This window comes from Coturnix japonica, chromosome 36 (assembly GCF_054131305.1).
Source record: "Coturnix japonica strain WE chromosome 36, WE-NBRP24, whole genome shotgun sequence".
Lineage (NCBI taxonomy): Eukaryota > Metazoa > Chordata > Aves > Galliformes > Phasianidae > Coturnix > Coturnix japonica.
In genome coordinates, this window is record NC_140698.1 from 728,096 (window position 1) to 747,303 (window position 19,208).

General features: G+C 38.0%; 1 protein-coding gene across 2 annotated transcripts; it reads left to right on the forward strand.

Moving 5' to 3' along the window:
• The first annotated feature begins 954 nt into the window (after window positions 1-954).
• Window positions 955-14,977, forward strand: LOC146755050 (kinesin-like protein KIF20B). 2 transcript variants are annotated; one of them, XM_085526436.1, is made up of 13 exons: window positions 955-1,204; window positions 1,701-1,762; window positions 2,303-2,498; window positions 4,923-6,122; window positions 6,563-6,701; window positions 7,421-7,543; window positions 7,943-8,104; window positions 9,055-9,225; window positions 9,860-9,979; window positions 11,488-12,207; window positions 12,936-13,062; window positions 13,600-13,741; window positions 14,754-14,977. In XM_085526436.1, the coding sequence occupies exons 4-10, from the start codon at window positions 4,978-4,980 to the stop codon at window positions 11,692-11,694; spliced, it is 2,067 nt and encodes a 688-aa protein (XP_085382562.1). In that variant the 5' UTR covers window positions 955-1,204; window positions 1,701-1,762; window positions 2,303-2,498; window positions 4,923-4,977; the 3' UTR covers window positions 11,695-12,207; window positions 12,936-13,062; window positions 13,600-13,741; window positions 14,754-14,977. The 2 variants fall into 2 exon arrangements, with proteins under 2 accessions (XP_085382562.1, XP_085382563.1); XM_085526437.1 differs by lacking the exon at window positions 14,754-14,977 and adding an exon at window positions 14,670-14,748.
• The last annotated feature ends 4,231 nt before the right edge of the window (window positions 14,978-19,208 follow it).

Genomic DNA, 19,208 nt, shown 5'->3' on the forward strand with positions numbered 1-19,208 from the left:
GGAGGAGACATAGCAGTGATTTTTTCAATCACATCTGCTGGGATGTGCCGATGCCCATCTTGCCATTTTACACCTAAGAACTGGATTTCCTGGGCAGACCCCTTCACCTTGCTGCGCTTAATGGCAAAACCAGCTTGCAAAAGAATTTGGATTATCTGTTTTCTTTTCTTGAAAATCTCTGCTGCTGTATGGCCCCACACGACAATATCAACAATATACTGCAAGTGTTCGGGAGCAGTAAAATTATTCATGCTTTATATGATGTTATGATGTGGAATACTGATAGCAAAATTACAAAATTATTAAACCATGACACCCTGGTATTTTTCTTTTTTTTTTTCTTAAATATTTTTCTTTTTTTTTTCTTAAATATTTTCCTTTTTTTTTCTTAAATATTTTCCTTTTTACTATTTAAATGTTATGGGCACATCTTATAGAAACACAAGGCTGTTTACAAAGAAGTGCATGCTGTGTTGCTGTATGATGAAAAGATACATCTATTCTTCATCTAGCAGGAATAGTTGCTGAGCCTTAACAACAGTTTCAGAAAGCTTTGGGAATTTGGGCGTTTTCCTTGTTTCTGCAACACAAAATGAAAATTTACGCTGTATACAAGAAAAGGGGAGTCCGAACTTGTACGTTAAATTTGAAGGAGATCAATCTGGGGTAATATTTAAGAAAACAAAAAAAAAAAAAAGGGAGTGTGGTCATCAAATACTATAAAATATATTAGCTGTTACAAGAATGCCACTTATCTTCCCCCCATATGAATCACTGTCATGTTGTATGTGAATTTGTGAGGTGGGTTTTGAAGCTGAAATTAAAAACTTCTTGTATGGCTGTCTTCATAGTGGCTATCCAGACTATCTGTAGAAATAACAGCTATTATGTAGTCAGCTATTCACTAGTTTTAACTGATTATAAATTACGTTTCAGGGTGGAGAACATAGCATAGTGCCTGACACCTGTGTTGATCCTGAGGGCATTCTTGATTCTGTGCATTATGATGTCATGGATATTAAAGAGCAAGCTGAGGCAGCACATAGTTCCATTGTATCCCTGGGGGACCCGAAGGAAGATATTGGCTGCTTTGAAAAGCAGCTGGAGAAAACTAACTTTGAACTGATGGAGACCAATGAAGAGCTAACAGAGAAAAACACCAAACTACTTAAAACTGAAGAAGAGCTGATGCAGAAGAACAAAGGTGAGTTATGCGATGTGAAAGGTAGAAGACAGAAATAGTTCATTAATCTAAAAGAGAAATAACCAGTTTGAGTAGGAATTAGAGGAGATGTTCTACCTTTGGAACCATAGCCTGTAGATAAATGATAGTTTGTTCCTTGTGTATATTCAGGTTCAGCAATTCCACGGTTTTTGGTTATTTCTTTTCTTTTTTTCCCCCCTCTCCTTTAAACTGCAACTAGCAGCTTTACGCTTTCGTAAGTATGGGGTTAAATGTCTATATCTTGATTTTTACTTTTATATTGTAATCTCTACTCTTCTTTATGTCTTGTTGATGCAATGTTTTCGTTCCAAGAAATATAGAAAACTTTTGAATCACTCCCAATAAGTGAAGACCACATGCAAATTAATTAATCTGTTCAAAAGCTACCTAAACGTTAGAATATCTGGAAAAATTGATTACTTAATAAACTATCTATTGGCTACTTATGTAATACAACCTTTTCTGTGTGTTACAGACTTTGAAATGCAGATGATTAAATTGGATGAGTCTGTTGAGCAACTTAAAGAAGCAACTGAGGTAACTTTATCAAGAAGATGTTGTGTAAAATTGTTTTAATACCAACTTGTGGTAGCTTAAAATGCTATTCCAGTAGGCTCCATTAATAGATTTCTTACCGAGCTTAGCTTAACTGAATTTGCCTTTAATGCATTGTGTAATTCAGCTACTTAACACTACATTAGAAACTGATGACTGATTTTTTTTTTTTTTTATTTCCAAGAATAATGGCTCTTTGACCATGTTTGTAATTTTGTTGACTTCTTGGAAACAGGAAATTCTTTGATAAACTGGTAAACTCTTGATTGTGTGCAAGTCTTTTACTTTGTAACCTGCTAGGCTCTTGCTTTCCCTTGTATACTCTACCGAGTATTGCACTTGTCATTATCTGAAGGTGTACTTGTTCTGTCTGCTATTGAGATTTGTAACTGATGTCTATAGAGTCACCAGGTAAATATTTTAGCTGTATGGTTTTGTGTAAATATTTGCCTACAGAAGATTACTGAGACTTAAGTGCTCCTTTTGTTAAGCTTCAATGTAACTGATCTTATATCAATACAGGAAAAGACTACCTACCATTTAACTACCATTAAAGCAGAACTGGCAGAAGAGAACACTAATAAAGGAACTGAAAGCAGCCAATTTTCAGTGCTTTCAGTTAAAGCACTGAAACAAGAGAAAACTGAGTTGGAAGTGGGAAGAAAGCGCAGTACTGATGAAGATAAGCCTACTGTGGAAGAGCCACCTTCAAAGAAAGGTACAGTTTCTTCCATCGTTGAACAGGGTGTCTTCCAAAACAATAAATTGCTTCCTATTCTGGATAGGAAGCAAAAGGCTGTGAAGCGCGTACCTTATGGTATAAGGAGAAAAGCCACTGTGTTAAACTGTAAATAGAAGTAACTGTTATGTAAATATCCCTTTTTCAGAAGGTCCTATGCTGTTCATTTTTGAATGCTTAAGAATAAAAGTTTTTTGCACTATTTTTTTCCTTTTTGCTGCTTTTTCCTCATCTGTTGATGCACTTGCAGATTTGGTAATAGTTTTAAAGCAGTTTCTTTAGGATTGTTTCAACTGCTGTTGCTGATCTTCTGAGTAGCATCAGCTGCTCAAGTGCTTTTTTTTGTTTGTTTGTTTTGTTTTTCCTGAAGCAACTATCAAAATTGTTGACGACCTGCTAATTGCTCGCTTATGGGCAATATTTGAGCAAAATGGTTTGGATAAGCTCTGATGCATTTAACTTCACTTCTGGGCACAGCTGAGCATCAGTGTTCCTAGAATTACGGAAGGCATATACAATGTAGAAGGGAAAATCTAAAACTTAGCTGTATTCCCTTCCTTTCTTGTATTCCTCTTGCAAAATATGTGCAAGGGAGAAAGTCAAGGCCTTCTTTGGATGAGATGCTGTTCTTGGATGATTTGTCCCTGCTGCCTTTATTTGGCATAAATATTGAATCCTAATGTGACCACTGAATGGCATCACATATAAGCATCTTACCAGAGACCGAGGGAGGGATGTGGACTCCTCCATACTCCAAATAGTAGTGGGTTTGTTCTAATCATATGACCAAAGCTCTCATTTAACAATGACAGCAATGCTCCACATAGGAATTAAAATGGGTAGCTGATAGTCACAATGCCAGCATGTTCTGTTAAGAAGTACTGAGTATTCAATCATGTTAAAATTTTCTTCTATTTGTGAGTATTAATAGCATCCAATTTCAAAAACTGCTTAATATATATTCTTTAGCTATGTTAAATATACACAGTAGAACAATGAGCACAGGTATGTTGTGCTGGTTCTTTTGTAGAATTAGTTATATAAGTAGCACGAGCAAAAGTGTTTTAGGAGATGCTAGGTTATCTCAGCTTCAAGTTCAGGGTATTTACACCATTCTCTGAGCTTTTAGGTCTTGTTTCCTATGCTCTGTAATAATGCTTTTTCCCTACTTCCTGTGTAAGGAGCTTCTAGACTGAACATTACACATCTTCTCCCTAGTCTTATTTATCTTGCTTTAGTGCTTGCTTGTTGTTTTCAGCATAAAGTGTTTAGATTACTTATAAATCATATTCCCCTCACTAGTGTTGCTGGGAGCAGCAATCAAACCGAAAACCTGGTTTGGGGTGGAATATGCCACTGCTGTTTCTTCAGTATGACTTTTAAATCAGTTGAGGGCTGTATATAAAACTCCTTAGATGAGTTAAGAGGCTGTTTCCATGCAGTACATGTGAATCTGTATGTAATGCAGGCTGCACGTGGGTGCTATAAAATTCTGCATTTCTGTAGTTGTAGTAATAAAAGGACTGTACAAGAATCACCATGGAATATATTGTTGTGGTGACACAATCCCTAGTAAGTCTTGACTTATATTTATTTTTTTTAATACTTAAAGTATGCATATTATGGAATGGATGTAACTGGATTCTAAAGCAGTGATGAAATACAGCAGAAGTTGCTTTTGATAGAGAGAAAATGCATGTGATTTTAGCTAATTGCTCACCAGTTAAAGAAAAAAACAGCCCCAAGCTAATGGAATATTTATGGAAACTTGAATCTGCAAATTTGTACAACTTTATGAGTGAACTTTATATGCAAAAGAGTAAGTGTGGACAGAAGTAGGAATCCTCATATTTTGTTTAGAGATCAACTGAATAAGAGAGACAGATATCAACACTTAAGTGATCAACTTGTCCAGGGTTTTATCTTTCTTTTGAAAGTAAGAGGACTGTGAGTTGGAATGAAATTTCTTAGAGAACTGTTTATCTACCATTTAGATGTAGATGGAGTGATTCCTGGCTGCCTTATAGGGATTGCTGAGGCACGGAAGATAGAAAGAATATAGCTGTGAATTAACTATCTCGTTCCCATGTTTCTTAAATCTAATAAGATTTTCTACTGGTGTGGAGTGGAAGGTTTGAGTAGTGCCATGGTAAAAGTGTTCTTCCAGACTGAAAACCTTTTTCTGTTAATTCTGTATAGAAATCTGAGGCACCTGATTACTTTAATTTCTTCACTAGTATCAAATACTATGTGATGTGAGGACATGGCTTGCATATTACGACAGTGTTTCACTTAGAAGTTGCTACTTGGTGTTGTGAACTGCTATGTAATAATGATTTTAATCAATCTGAGCTACATTCCTTTTCCCTTTTTTTTTTTTTTGTTTGTTTGTTTGTTTTACAGAAGTTGTAAATGAGAGAAAAAAAAGAACACTGTAGAGCAAAAGAAAATTGAACACATGAAACAAAAGTGCTCCACGTACCGAAAGGAAGTACTAGCACTGAGGGAAAGAACTGAAATCTTGGAACATCATTTAGCTGTGCTTGAAGAACAATGCAGAAGAGAAAAAAATAAAAAAGATTTCAGTAAGCAGGTAACAAGCCTGTGTATTGAGCTTTCTTTTTCTGAAGAAACAGCTGATGTCCTCCGTGAACAAATTCTGCAGGGTCAAGCTGACTATCGGGAAATTGCTTCTGAACTGGATGAACAGAAATCTATAAATATGACACTAGAAGACAAAAATGCCCAACTAACTAACAACATAGAAGTTGCCAAAGAATATATAATTGATAAAGTGTCACAAGTAAAAGAAATGCGGACCAAATTAGATGAATTATACAAATGTCACTTAGAGTTTCACGCCATCGGTACTGATTTTGTCAGTGTAAAGGATTCCTCAGACTGTGAAAAAGATGAGCCAGGGACATCTCAAATTAGTTCTGCATGCATTCAGTCACAGACTTCTTCCATCTCAGATCTTGTGCAGGACCTCTCCTTTAACTATAGTCTTGAAAGGATTTGGGAAGTATGCAGAAGTATTGTTGATGTTTTCTCACAAAAAAGTCAGCACATCAAAGCACTGCTTCAAGACAATGAAAACCTAAAGGCGGGACTGAATAATGCTGAATATCATAATCGTCAACTTGTAATGAAGCTATGTGAGATTACAACTCACACTAGTCAGGAAGATGATCTTGTGAATCAGTTACATGAGCAAATAGAAAAGAAAACTCAGGAGTTTGAAGAAAAGACTGCAGAAGATCAGAGAGTGATTGCACAATTTCAGGAGGAAGTTGCCAACTGTGAGGTAAAAATAAGAGAGCTTGAATATCGCCTGGAGGCTTCCAAGACAATGGAAGACAATGTGTCAAAACTCAATGAATTACTTAAAGAAAAAGAATCTATTATTGTTAATCTGGAGACAGTTACAGCAACTCTGCAGGGGAAGTCTGCAAATGCAGACAAAAAGTTTGAAGAGTTAAGTAGCAATGAAGCAAATCTGATTCAAGAAGTTATGCAGCTGAAAAACAGCTTGGAGCAGATGAAACATTCTCTTCGGGAAAAGGAAAAGAGTGAAATGGAGAAAGTTCAACGTATAGAATCGTAAGTAACCACTGAGTTAACTTAGAGCCCTTTGAGAATGAACTAGAGTTAAAAATAGTTAATGGGAACATCCCTTCGACTTAATGCATCTGCATGCTTATCAATGGCCAAACTACTACTTTAGGATGCTTTGGTATGCTACTTGAGTTCCAAGGGAAAACAGGAGTGTGCAAGGAAATAAAGAATAATATGGGGATTGCTGGTGGTTTTGTTGTATATCCCTCAGAATAGCATCTGAATAATTTATTGCTTCAGCATCTGATTATGAGAAGCAAGCTGAAATTCAAAAGTAATTGTTTAAATCTTGTCACTGGTCTGGATAGATTTAAGAGTCTATTTACAAATAGAAACCAACAGGCAGGGCATGGATTAAGCTGTAATTGCTGTTTCCATGAGATGTGTAACAGTAATGTTCTTTGTCTCTTTATTTTTAACATAAGGCTAGAAAATATTCTTTCTGAGAGTTCTGCCCTTGTACTGAATTTGAAAAAAGATTTGCAGAGGAAAGAAGAAGAGTATGCAGATCTAAAAGACAAACATTCTGATGCCGAGAAACAAATTCAGCAAGTACAAAGCGAGGTTTGTAGTCAACTGAGATTTTTTTTCTGTAAGATTATGCTTGGCTTTCTGCTGTTAAAACTTCTCAATCTTTAACTATGAAGCTGGAAATTTCACACTAGTGTGGCTAGCAGCAAATCTTAGGTAAAGTTGCCATTGAAGCTCTAGAGGGGACCAGAAGTTAAAACATGGTTTCACATAGATAATGAACAGAGGAAAGTAAAGTTGGTTAGTGGTCTGGAATAAGGTTTGTGAAGAGAATAGCTAATCTGCCTCTGGAGGGGACTTGTTATTATCTCTAAGTTACTGGTGACTTGCCATTGGTATCTGTGGTAACTCCAAAGTCTAAAACCTAAGTCTTGTGAAAAAACGCTGATAACTGGGAAGAAGAATGCTATTTACTTGAAGAGAAATTCCAGAGGCTCTTTAATATAAGCATGTATATTTTTTTTCTTCAATTTCAGCTTCAGTGATGTTAATAGTTAAAATTTAATTATTAAACAAGAAGATATTTTAAAACCCATTTTGCAGGTACTTAGTCTGAAAGTTTATTGGGTGTGCTTGGGGTGGAAAATTGAAGCTTAAAAATGAATTCATGTCTTCCTTGGTAACCTTGCACTTGCTGTCGTTTTTCTACTCAGCACTTGTTTGTGAATTCCTCTTTATTTAACAAACAAGTATTTGGCCAGGTTGGATTACAGAAGTCTTTTAATGAACCGTGAGCTGTGCTTACATTACAGGTGTCCATGATGCGTTCTGTGGAGGAATCCCTCAGGAACAGGATGGATGAACTTGAAAGGATTAATAACCAGTTTAAGGATGAGCTGGATTATAAAGACTATACTATCCAACAACTTAAACAGGTATTTTACTTGCTCTTAATTTTTATTAAATGAATGATGCAGGTTTTCCAAGCAACAGGAAAAAGGTGAAAAAAAAAAAAAAAAATTGGAGCAAAATGAAAGTGGCCAACTGAAATTAGCGGTAGACCATGAAAGATATTCAAATAATTAGTCACTACAGAGCACTGGCAGATTGTTTTCAATACAATAATCTGCATAGTAAATACATATGTAATACATGCATGTTACCTGATCTTGTTGAGTGACATCACGATATGTTAATTGAAATGTCTTACCATAAACTCTTTCTATCAGCTTGAGTCCTTATTTATGCTATATGAAAAACTTATTAATTCTAGGCTGTCTTAAAGATTCTGCTTGTTTCTACTGTGTATGCTTTTCTTTCAACATGAAATATAGGAGCTGGAGGAAAGGGACCATAATATTCAAAAGTGGCGTGGGGAGAGAGATCAGTTAGTAGAAGCTTTGGAAGAACAGCTCAAAACTTTGGCTTCTATTGCCATACAAAAAGAGACAGAAATAGCAGAACTGAGACAATCTGCCTTAAAGGATTCAAGCAAGGTCAGCTCTCCTTTCCTCCTACCTGATTAGCTACCCATAAATTCTGTAAAACTCCTGTACCTGCTCTTTGTATTCTGGGTGTGGTTCTGTTCTTGAACACTGTCGTATTGACATCATGTGCAACTAACCAAAAAAAGCACCAGCTTTTATTTTTGTTCTTCAGAAACAGAATTTCTGTTAATTACTAAAATTTCAATTTTTTCAGTAGTTCAAATAAACAGATGTCGGTTTGATGCTTATGATCCTACAGTCAGACTGGACATCTGTAGCTTTTTCCGATAATTCACAGCATTTCCGGATCCCAAGCTAGGCTCAATACTCAGACAGTAGTTCTGTCTCAGGTTTCTTACTTTCTTTGCTTTCTCTGAGGTAGTATCTACAATGGCTTGAAAAGACAGAAGGGGACGTGGAGAGAGATTAAGGGAAGCATCAAAAAGCAGAGGGGGGATGATCTGTGGAAGTTGCATTTCTTATTTCAACATCCAACTTTTAATCAGGATAGCCAATCTAAGCCGTAGCATAGAATTTCAGAAGCTAAACAGAAGACTAAATGAGTTGTGCACTTTTGAGAATGTTTGGATTCACTTTCTCTGAGAAGAAAGATGTTCTCATAGCAAAACTTCCCCTACAACTGCCGACTTTCTCACAGTACCGAGGATTTGGGAACAAATAAAAGCTCAGGTTATTATATCTTAAGGGAGATGAAGGCTGAAGCACATAAGTAAAATAGAAGAATCAAAATATATTGTATTACAACTTCCCAGGCAATTCTGTGACTACTGCACTTGTAACAGTGACCGTACAAATCCGTGAAATGTTACTGTTCTTGAATAGTTAAGTGTTCTAGCCTGCAATTCTAAAACTGATGCTACTAAGTAATTGCAGTACTGCTTGTGTGTGTTAATTCCTTTTGCCAGTCCCACAACTCAGCAGTTTTTACTGTTTATTAGGATAATGCAACTGTGATAGAAGAGTTAAGAAAAGAACAGGCTGACAAAGATGACTTTATAAAGGAATTAAAACAACGCATTAACCACAGTAGCCCTCAGTGTTTGCCAGAAATACCTTTACTTGAAGAAAGACAAAGTAGAAGGAATGACTCTAGTAGAAGGAATGAAAAGGTATGATTATATTTATAGAAAGTAAGTACTTAACATCTTGTTAACCACTTTTTGTTCTTCTGTTTTCCTAGGAGATACTGGAGCTGGAATCATTTTTCATGGCATATAGTCCTTTAACTACATATTCAGTGATGAGTACTTGTTGGTTCTTTTTGTCTTCCACTCAAACATGAGCTCTCATCTTCTCAAAAATATTTTATTTACTAGAACACTATCTCTCTGTGTACATTATGGAACTTTTCCATGCAGTTTTCCATGTATTCGTATGTGGATGCTGAAGATTAGGCAGAGGTTTAGCCTTTGGTGTTCTAACATAGCAGCTGTGAGTGTGCAGAGTATGGGGGGAATGGATGACAAAACGACCAGCGTTACAGATTTTGTCCCTAAATAATGTCTCGCTTTCTCTCTTTTGGAGGCAGAATACTGCCTGAGACTGTTAGTGAGACCCAGTAGGGTGTATCTGAAGATCACACAATGAATAGATGTTACTACCTTCCCACACTTGTGCTGTGTTTCAGCTTACGTGTTCATGTGGCGTCTGAGCTTGAGGTTTTACACTGTAACTTTAGAAAACTCGAGATGTTTTGGAGGTCTAATGCATAGCCTAATCTTTACTCCTTTTAAATATTTACAGCCTAGGAAACAACAAAGCAAAACTAAAACTGGAGAAAGTATTCCATTAAGATGCAAATCTGAAGACAATTATTTGTCACGTCGATGTACTAGGAGCCTCACTTCATTAAATGAATCTCAGGTTAGTATGAAACTTCAGATCTGAAAATGTTGTGATTATATTGCTTCTGATAAGGAATGAGTAGGAAAAGATCTCATGTTCTCTAAACAATTCCCAAGTTTTAATTTATTTATCTCTTTCAAGGTGATCAGATCACCTGTTTTTATAGCCTTTGATAGGAATAAAAACTGTTGAAACAATTGTGTGATGAATTTTTGTCAGGTGCTGTTGAAAACTCTCCTCATGTTAATGCTTATGAAGTGGCTCATGATTAGATAAGTTACTTGGAAAAAATTCATGGAGCCACTGAAACGGGCACGGCAAATTGAACTTATTTTCTTCCTCTGCAGGATTTCTGGAGATTGTTTTGTTAGCAGATGATGTTAATCATTCCTATATAAGTTTTTAATTGCTAACTTTCATAAAATAGCAGTTACATATATTTTAAAAACAAAGGATTTATTAACCAACTTAATTCTTGGAAATACAGTGGGTGGTGATACTCCATTCAGATTCTTAGCAGAGCCTGATAAAGTGGCTCTGACTACTTTTTGTCTTTCTACAATCTTTGGTAACTTTTTGAGAGGAAGAAGACTCCCCTCAGGGGGTTGGAACAGTGTAAGTAGTAAAAGCTGCTAGTCTGTGTTTGGGACACTGGAGTTTGCTAGTTACTAGCAGCAGTAGAAGCAGCTATCTACCATTTTCTGATGTCCCCAGCAGCCTGTCTTCCATGTGTTCAACCAGCATCTGAACTCATTTTTGATATGCTAGCTGAATTCCTGCCATAGAGAAGGAGGAGTCCAGGTGATCTCAGTTCTGACTTTGTTGTTCCTGTTGAGAAAAACAGGATTGGGTGGATTGTGGACAGTAAGTGCTGCTGGGGAAATGCATACTGACATTTCCCTGTCACTTAGCTGTGCATTTGCTGCCATTTGACCATGAGCAGGTACATGATAGCCTTCAGCTTAAGTACGGTGTCATTGCTTGAATGTCTGTATTCTCTCCAGGGAAAAGATAGCAATGGAGTTCTTTAATGACTTGTACTGGGCTTGCACCTTGCCAGCTGGACCTTACTTATGTAAATAACATCTCTAGTGTAGAAGAGGAAGGGCAAATTCCCTAAGATTAAGCTGGAAGTTAATCGAACACTTGAATCAAATGCTCCTGTTCCTGCCCAGTTCTGACGCAGCAGAATTGAGATGAAGAAAATCGTGTCAGTTCTACCACCATTCTCTATTAAAAAAAAGTGTAGTTGTCTGTGCCCTTGAGAAAAAATGACTTGTAAAGTATCAGGCTCAGTTTAACATGGAGAACTTTTTTTGTGATCATAGATTGGAAATAATTTTAAATGTAAAAAGTTCTAGGAAAGAAGGGTAAAACTCTGCTGTAACTGAAATAGACTCCTTCTGTTACAAGTGTTCTTACAGCAGGAACATCAAATGCTTACATATCCTTTTCCAGATGCTTTATAGCTTTTTAATCTCATGGCTACCTTAACACTTGCACTTAAAATTCTTCTGTGCTATCAGGAGCATTTGGGAACTGTCCTCGACTCTTCTGGAGTGTCCGCAGAAAATGGCAAAACAAGTCGGTTCCCAAAACCGGAGCTGGAAATCCCACTGACACCTCTGCAACCTGATAAGATGGAGATAAAGCAGCACGGCAGCATGATACCTTTAGGAGTGAAAATGCCTAAGGCAAAAAAGAAAAGAAGTGATGACATGGATGAGATATGACCTAGACCCAACAGAAAACAAAATATCTGATGCCTTTTTACCATTCTCATTTAAGCATTAAAAAAATGCTATTTCTACCTCAGTAAAGTAGTTGAAGAATGTAATCAATGAACTGCTTTAATGAACAAAACTAATAGCCAAGCTCAGTGATAATGGTTTAAGAGAAGGGAATTTCTCTTAAATTCATTGTGTATTTTCTTTGAAACCTGTAGACATAAATCAGCTTTTTAGACATCATGAGATGTCTAATACTGATATCTTAATGTCCTGTTTTTATAATTGAATGCTTATTTATTATTTGATTTACAGTGGAATAGCTACCACTAGCAAATACTTCCCTACTATTAGCAAAAGTGTTTAAAGTGTTCACTTTTGTGACATCAGTTGTTCTTTCCAAAAGAATCATGGCTGAAACTTGTCTTATTTTCCCAGGATTTTGTGAAAAGTGAGAACACGAAAAATACAAAATCTGTCATGGCTTTTAATTCACCCTCTGCAAGTGACGAGAAAATGGTTGGTTTTTGTTCTAGTTTTGAAGCTAGCTTGGGACTTCCTGTAATTGTGTGGTCACACGAAAGAAGCAGTGTCTCATCCTTATGTGTATACCTGAATGGGAATCTTACATGCTTATGAGCTCTTCCTATTAAATTCCATAAGCTAACCAAAGGGCAAGTCAGTCTGTCCCCAGAGCGTGTAATGGCTGTACTGTGTAATGATTTGGAGGGAAGGATATTGCACACTGAATAGTTGGGAAGAGAAGCTTTAGTGTATTATCGTGTGCTTTTGTAAGTGAAGCCCTTGTATTAAACTAAGGTTCATATCATTAATATGCATGGCAGTTATTAAAAACAGATGTTCACATGTGATAGCAGTATCCTTGGCATGGTCAGAGTATGAGTAGTAGATTTTTCCCATCTGTTGTCTTCTGTTTTGTATGTTTGTTTATTTTAGTTAATTAGAACAGCTTATGTAAGAAACAACTCCACAGCTTGGGAGCTACTTTTAAAGAAACTACTGCCTTATTAAGAAACTTTAAGAAACGTATGCCTTGAAATAGCTGAGATTTTGACAACTCCCTAAAGGGTATAAAATTGTCTACATTACTTGCCGTTGTGGTATCATCAGCATAATGAACAGAGGTGTCAGTAGTAAAGCTCAAAATGTCAATTTAAAATAACGTTGAACTAAAATGAAGTTTAAACAATGCTCTTGTTTCACATGTTCACATCTCTGTTGAACAGAAATCCGGAAAAGACTACTTCCTGAGAAAGCGAGTACATGCTTCAAGACTGACTAAAAAGAAGGATGAAACACTGCAAAAAGTTGGAGATTTTATTCAAAGCTCTCCTTCTATTATACACTCTAAAGGTTGGTGTAGAATAAGTTTTATTCCATGTTTTCTAGACATTGTAGAATGGCTTGTTTCTGCTGTAGGCTATTAATGTATGTGTTCTTAGACTTGTCTGCCATGTTAAGTTGTCCTTTGATTTATGAAGTAAATGCATTTATTCGTCTCTTCAGAGATTCATTATTACATTTGTGAAAACCTACAAGTATACAGAGAAAGTTGGTTCTGTCTTGTGCTTCTGTCAGCACGAAAGTTAGGCCTGTTTTTTAACTCCTGCTGAAGTTTCTGACTTCCAGCGACTTCTGAGCCATGATTGTCTTTCATACTCCATTTTAATGCGTGCTTTAAGCTGCCGTACCTGAAGCTATAAACTGTTTCAGCTATAGAAGCAATAAAGAACCTCTATGAACAAATACAATTTCTGAGTATTTTCACTTAAATTTTACGTGTCATTTATAAACCAAGTTTGTTACGAAGCTTTTTTTGCATTCAGTGATTTAAAGACTCACAAAACCAGTAAGTTGATTGGTTTATGTATCAAAACAAATTTCTTCTAGCCAAGAAGCTGATGTCAGCAGTAAGTTCTCCTAAATCAAACGAACCTGAAAGTCTCGAAGAAGGAGAGACCAAGCCAAAACGATGAAAAGGAAGCTGTATTCCACTGTCGTTTCTGGCCCTCTAGATATACCTGCTTCTTCGGTAAGCGATTATACTGTAGTCTTGGCTTAAAATAAACTACTAAGGAGTCCAAACAGACTGGAGGTTTCATCTATTTGCAGGAGGAGGTTGAAAGTACTGAGGTATTTCTTTATTCTACCAAGTCATTCTTGTTGGTCTTCCTGCTGTTCTGTTTTAGTTTGTCCTCAAAGATCTCTGTGTTTGGCTGGCTTACAGTTTACTAAGTAGGTGATGTAGCAGTCACGGAGATGTCTTCCAATTTGGAATCATAGATAATTTCAGTGTGTTGGAGTGGGATTATTCTACTACACGCTTTTCTAGAGCACAACTTAGACAGCTTTTTAGGTATGCTTAAACTATGATCTCCTGTCTAAGCCAACTTGGAAAGGATCTGATGTGCCAGTTTCATGACTCTGTCGGCAGCTATTGTGCTAAGAACATTCTTGCTCTGTTGGAACTGCATCTTTTAATTATATTAGAGTCCTTTTTCTGTTCAGCATAGTGATCATTTGCCCATACTGTAATATCCCTCTGAATTTTTTGATGATTTGACGAATGATAGGGGCAGAAACCAAAATGTTATATTTTTTTTGTTAGAGGATGAAGAAGATGAGAATTTCTTTTCTCACTGTAGTTCTGAGAACATGGAACTGAACCGAGAACTGAAATTCTGGGCAAGTCATAGCTACAGGGATTGAGGCTAAAAATGTTTTCTGAACGCTTCATGTTTCACAAAACAAGTATTATAATACTCTTTTGAAAACAAGTATTTCAAAATGAAAGCTGCCTTCAGGCTTTCCTCAGATGTGTGTGCTTTTTTAAGATAAACAGGATTTTGTACATTCTCCATATTTGTTCCTTGTGATTAAGCTGCATTAAAATGATCTCGGTATCCCATAGTTTTCTGAATAAAATATAATAAGCAAATTCCATTCTGAAATCCATTTAGGGGAAGAAATATATTTGCATGGGTCAAGAAGAGCTTGTCAGTCTTGTGTGAAAAGGTGAGTAACTTTTGAAATGTTTTCTTCAGGAATCTGAGGAACAAAAGAAGGAAAGCGATCATCTGATCATCAAGCGACGGCTGAAATCCAGAACAGCTAAAAAAACCTTGGAGAAGCATGTTTGTTCCCCTTTCTCAGGACATACTTTTATCGTATTATTAAAACTGGTTGTTAATAAACAGTAACAGTTACTCCGTTGTGTTCTTAAATTTGTATATAGATGTTTGTTGCAGAACGGCGGGAGAAAAGCAGACGACCACACCTGTCATTGACATATGATCAGCGAATCTCATTTATTCCTTGGCTGCGTGTACCTTTATAATACGGATAATTAGCTCATACATATTGCAAAAGTGGAACTCATCATTGGTTCCCAATTACATACTATCCCCGAGTATCTTAACTGCTTGTTGTTATCAACTGAAAGCTACTCCCTTGCTGAGTTCCCAGAACCATGGCTAGTTTCTCACCATCCCAGGGCATCCTGTTGTTCTTGCTGTCCTTGCAGGTGTTATGGCTGCTTGCTTAGCTGCACCGTGTTTACGACACTTCTCAGCTAACTAGCTGTAAAAAACACTCTCTACATTTCCCCCGTTTTCTTTTAGGCTGAAAAAGGGTTTGATTTAACGACCGATTAATCATATTTAACAAGCAGTTCAGTTCATTTGTTCAATCAGTTCTCATGTAGTTTTATCCTGCTTCGTAGCTGCTGTTCTGTGAACTGCTCATCTGGATCCATGACTGACACTCCGTAGAATTCTTCTTACAATACTGCCTATAGAATAGCAACACTATTTAAATTAATAACATAACTATTATAACTCAATCAAGGCCTCGATTGACAATACTCTAAAAGTGAAAAAAGAGACAAGTCAAATACAACATAACAACATTACTGTTAAACCCACTAAAAAGAACAAACATGTTTGTACTGCAACCTAAGTTTCTGTAACCTGAAAATAAATCCATGAGGGTCCCATTGTGTTAATCTGTAACTGATCAGGAAAAGTCTTCAATTTTCATATACTCTGATATATTGATTTTAATGACCACTAAAATTTGTGCAATAAATGCTTTTAAGATGCTCATAACCATGCTCTACCGACTGAGTTATCCAGGCTAATAATTGATTAATGATCATGCAATTTTATGAAGTAGCATGTCAAATAGAACCAATTTTAGAGGACAAACGTACTAGAGTATCACTAGGGGCATTATTACTTATTGACCCTTGAGAAACAGCAAGCCATGTTGGTGGTGGATGCGACAGGTAGTGCCAGCAGGGCGTCCCCTGCTTCAAGGTGCACATTTCCTCTCTCACCCATCACAGATTCTCTCCTGCATTCAGGGTCTGAAGGATTTCTTCCAGTTGTACTCCATATCCGCATGGCCAGTGCGTGATATAGAGCCCAAGTGGAACACCTGCTTGGAAAACAGAATAAACTATCAAATTTAGTTCTATTAGCGTGCACTTTTGTCTAAAATGATGCATGGTTATATTTCAAAAATCCCAATTAGTTGGATGTAAGAGAGGTATCTATTCTATGATACAGGGTCATCTCTTTGTCTGGGATTCCTTTCCAGGTTTTGTCTTTGCAAATTAAGAAAAGCTAACTAATAGGCTAATAACATCATAACCAAACAGTACTAAAACATTAAAATAGCTATTCCTGTAGATTCTAGCATTGATTAGATCAAATCCTGTTTAATACACATCTGATCTATTACTAAAATAGAAGAAGCACACAACATCCTAGCTAATGCCTTAAACTCTAATTCTTGAGACTGCATTGGTAAAACAGAAAATCACGCACTATGTCAAACTATTACTAATATTATCTATAACACAGCAAGTTACAAAGCAATACCACTAAGTAAGAAACACACAATTACAATTACTATAAAGGCTGGATGCTATTTTCTGCCTTCAGATGAGACCGAAGATATCATGCTGGAACCCACATAGGGCCAGTCCCTGTGGAAATACGAGCAGATTCACGACCCCAAGTTGTCAGTGGTAGGGGACAGTCCGAAAGACCTATGGCCATATTCCAAACATTAACCATAGGCTGTTCCTTTAGCACTGGGGAAGCCTCAAAATGACGATCCACATAAGCTGTATCTCTATGAACACGATTCAAAAACTTCAGCACAAGCAAAACAAGCAAAACCTTGCATAATATTTCTTGCAGTGTGTCTCCCGTATTCCCCCTTTTTTTGTATAATAATAATAAGAATGGATTTCAATGTTTGATAAATGTGCTCAGTGATAGCTTGTCCAGTGGGAGAATGAGCAATGGCCGTAGTATGTTTAACACACCCTTCTTGGAGGAAAGTTTGAGTGGCCTTAGAGGTATACACAGGCCCATTATCTGTTTTTGTAGTATGTGCGATTCCCATAGCAGCATAAGCAGATAACCAGTGTTTACGGGTGTCATGACTGTGTTCACCTGTATGTGCTGTGGCAAATACATAAGAAGAATGAGTATCTATTGTTACATGTGCATATTTTAGACAGCCAAATTCAGGAACGTGAGTGACATTTGTCTGACACAGTTGAAGAGGTGCTGTGCCACATCGATTTGTCCCAGTTTGAGGCAAAGAGGTATCAGTCAAATTATGTAGCTGGTATTCAGTCACAAACACGGTGTATTGTGTAGGAGAGAGGATCATCCTTAACACAGTTTTCCAATCGTGAAGGGTCATAGAGTAACTGTCACTGTTTGCAACCAAAAGATTGTATGTAAAGGCTGACTGAACTCCGTATGTTCTCACTGACTCCCTTAGCTCCTTCACTGCCTCATAAGGCAGGGATTCCCAACGGGGGGCCTGATTCGGCTGATACAACACAGGAAAGGTTTGCAACGTGTCAGCATCACCCCTTAATATTGCTTCTTTTCTGCACTGCTCTAAGACATCACAGTACGCTGTAGAGAAAATTGTCATTCCTGCTCCCTTCAAAGTATCATCAGGAGGAAATGCGTCCGATTCTCTTTCTGGATCTACCGGACCGGGGTCACAACGATCCCCTGGTTTCGGTCCGTCCTTGTCTTTAACCACGTTACACGCGGGCTGCACAGACGCAGCCGCGCACGACGAGGGGGGGCGGCATGGCAAGGCGCAGAGAACGACGTGGGCAGAGCAGAGGGCGGGGGCGCGACAAGCGACGTAGGCGGACTGAAGGGCGGGGGGGGCGTAGAGGCCGACAACGCGGCGAGCGACGTGGGGGGGGAGGCAGGCGGCCGCTGGCTGAGAACGGCTGGTTGTGTCGGAGCGCGGCCGCTGTTCTTTGTCCCGCTGGGCTGGAGGTTTCCCAACCGGCGATGGCAGGTGACGGTGTTGTGGTTGTCCGAGCGGCAGTTCTGGCACCACACACCGACAGCTTGGCAATTCCGTCGCAAATGTCCCTTAGTGCCGCACCGGAAACATTTAACAGAGGTGCTTGGGCCTGCACTGGTTACCACAGACGCTTGTAAGGGTGCAAGAGCTACTGACACTTGATTCTGAGAAGCCTCAGCCTGTGCCTTTAATCCTGCCCCTAGCTCTTTAATAGCCTCAACTATGAAAGCCTGAGCCCCTGTGGGAACGCTTGATAATCTGTGTAACGCCTCCTCTATTGTCCAGTTACTCCTCAAAGTACTTCGAATGCCACGAGCTGTAGCATTACAATTCTGAAGTGCACAATGTTTTAGCATTATTTCTCTCATGTACTCTGGTACTCCAGCCTTCTCTATGGCTCCGGCTACCTTATCTAGAGGTGCTCCAAAATCCTCATTTCTTCCCTGCTGGGAAGAAACTTGTTTAGCAGTATCTTCACCCTGTTCATCAATATACCATGAGAAAAGACATTTCATCTCATCTCATTTGATGTATGTATGTTGCAGAACGGCGGGAGAAAAGCAGATGACCACACCTGTCATTGACATATGATCAGCTAATCTCGTTTATTCCTGCTGCGTGTACATTTATAATACGGATAATTAGCTCATACATATTGCAAAAGTGGAGCTCATCATTGGTTCCCAATTACATACCATCCCCGAGTATCTTAACAGCTTGTTGTTATCATCCTGAAAGATACTCCCTTGCTGAGTTCCCAGAACCATGGCTAGTTTCTCACCATCCCAGGGCATCCTGATGTTCTCACTGTCCTTGCAGGTGTTATGGCTGCTTGATTAACCGCACCGTGTTTACGACCCTTCACAGCTAACTAGCTGTAAAAAACACTCTCTACAGGACCCCACAGATTACCTTCAGAATTCAACAGTTAATTCTGTTTCCTTTCTGAGTGCATAACAACCTGAGCAAATGAATTGAATGACGTGGCTTGTTAGTCTGGTACAAACTCTGCTGTACACTGGAACTTGGTCCATTTGTAAGCAGGACTTTGTCCATCTCTGCAGGACAGCAGAAAACCCTTTGTGCTAATCATGATGCCAAGAAGCAGAATGCGGCAAATGGCAGATGATCCAACTGCTTCAGGT

Excerpts from the sequence above, each read along its gene's own strand:
- LOC146755050 (XM_085526436.1), top strand. The coding sequence starts at position 4,978 with ATGAAACAAAAGTGCTCCACGTACCGAAAGGAAGTACTAGCACTGAGG. Across the intron at positions 7,544-7,942 it reads CTATCCAACAACTTAAACAG|GAGCTGGAGGAAAGGGACCA; the intron begins GTATTTTACTTG and ends CATGAAATATAG. Across the intron at positions 9,226-9,859 it reads CTAGTAGAAGGAATGAAAAG|CCTAGGAAACAACAAAGCAA; the intron begins GTATGATTATAT and ends AAATATTTACAG.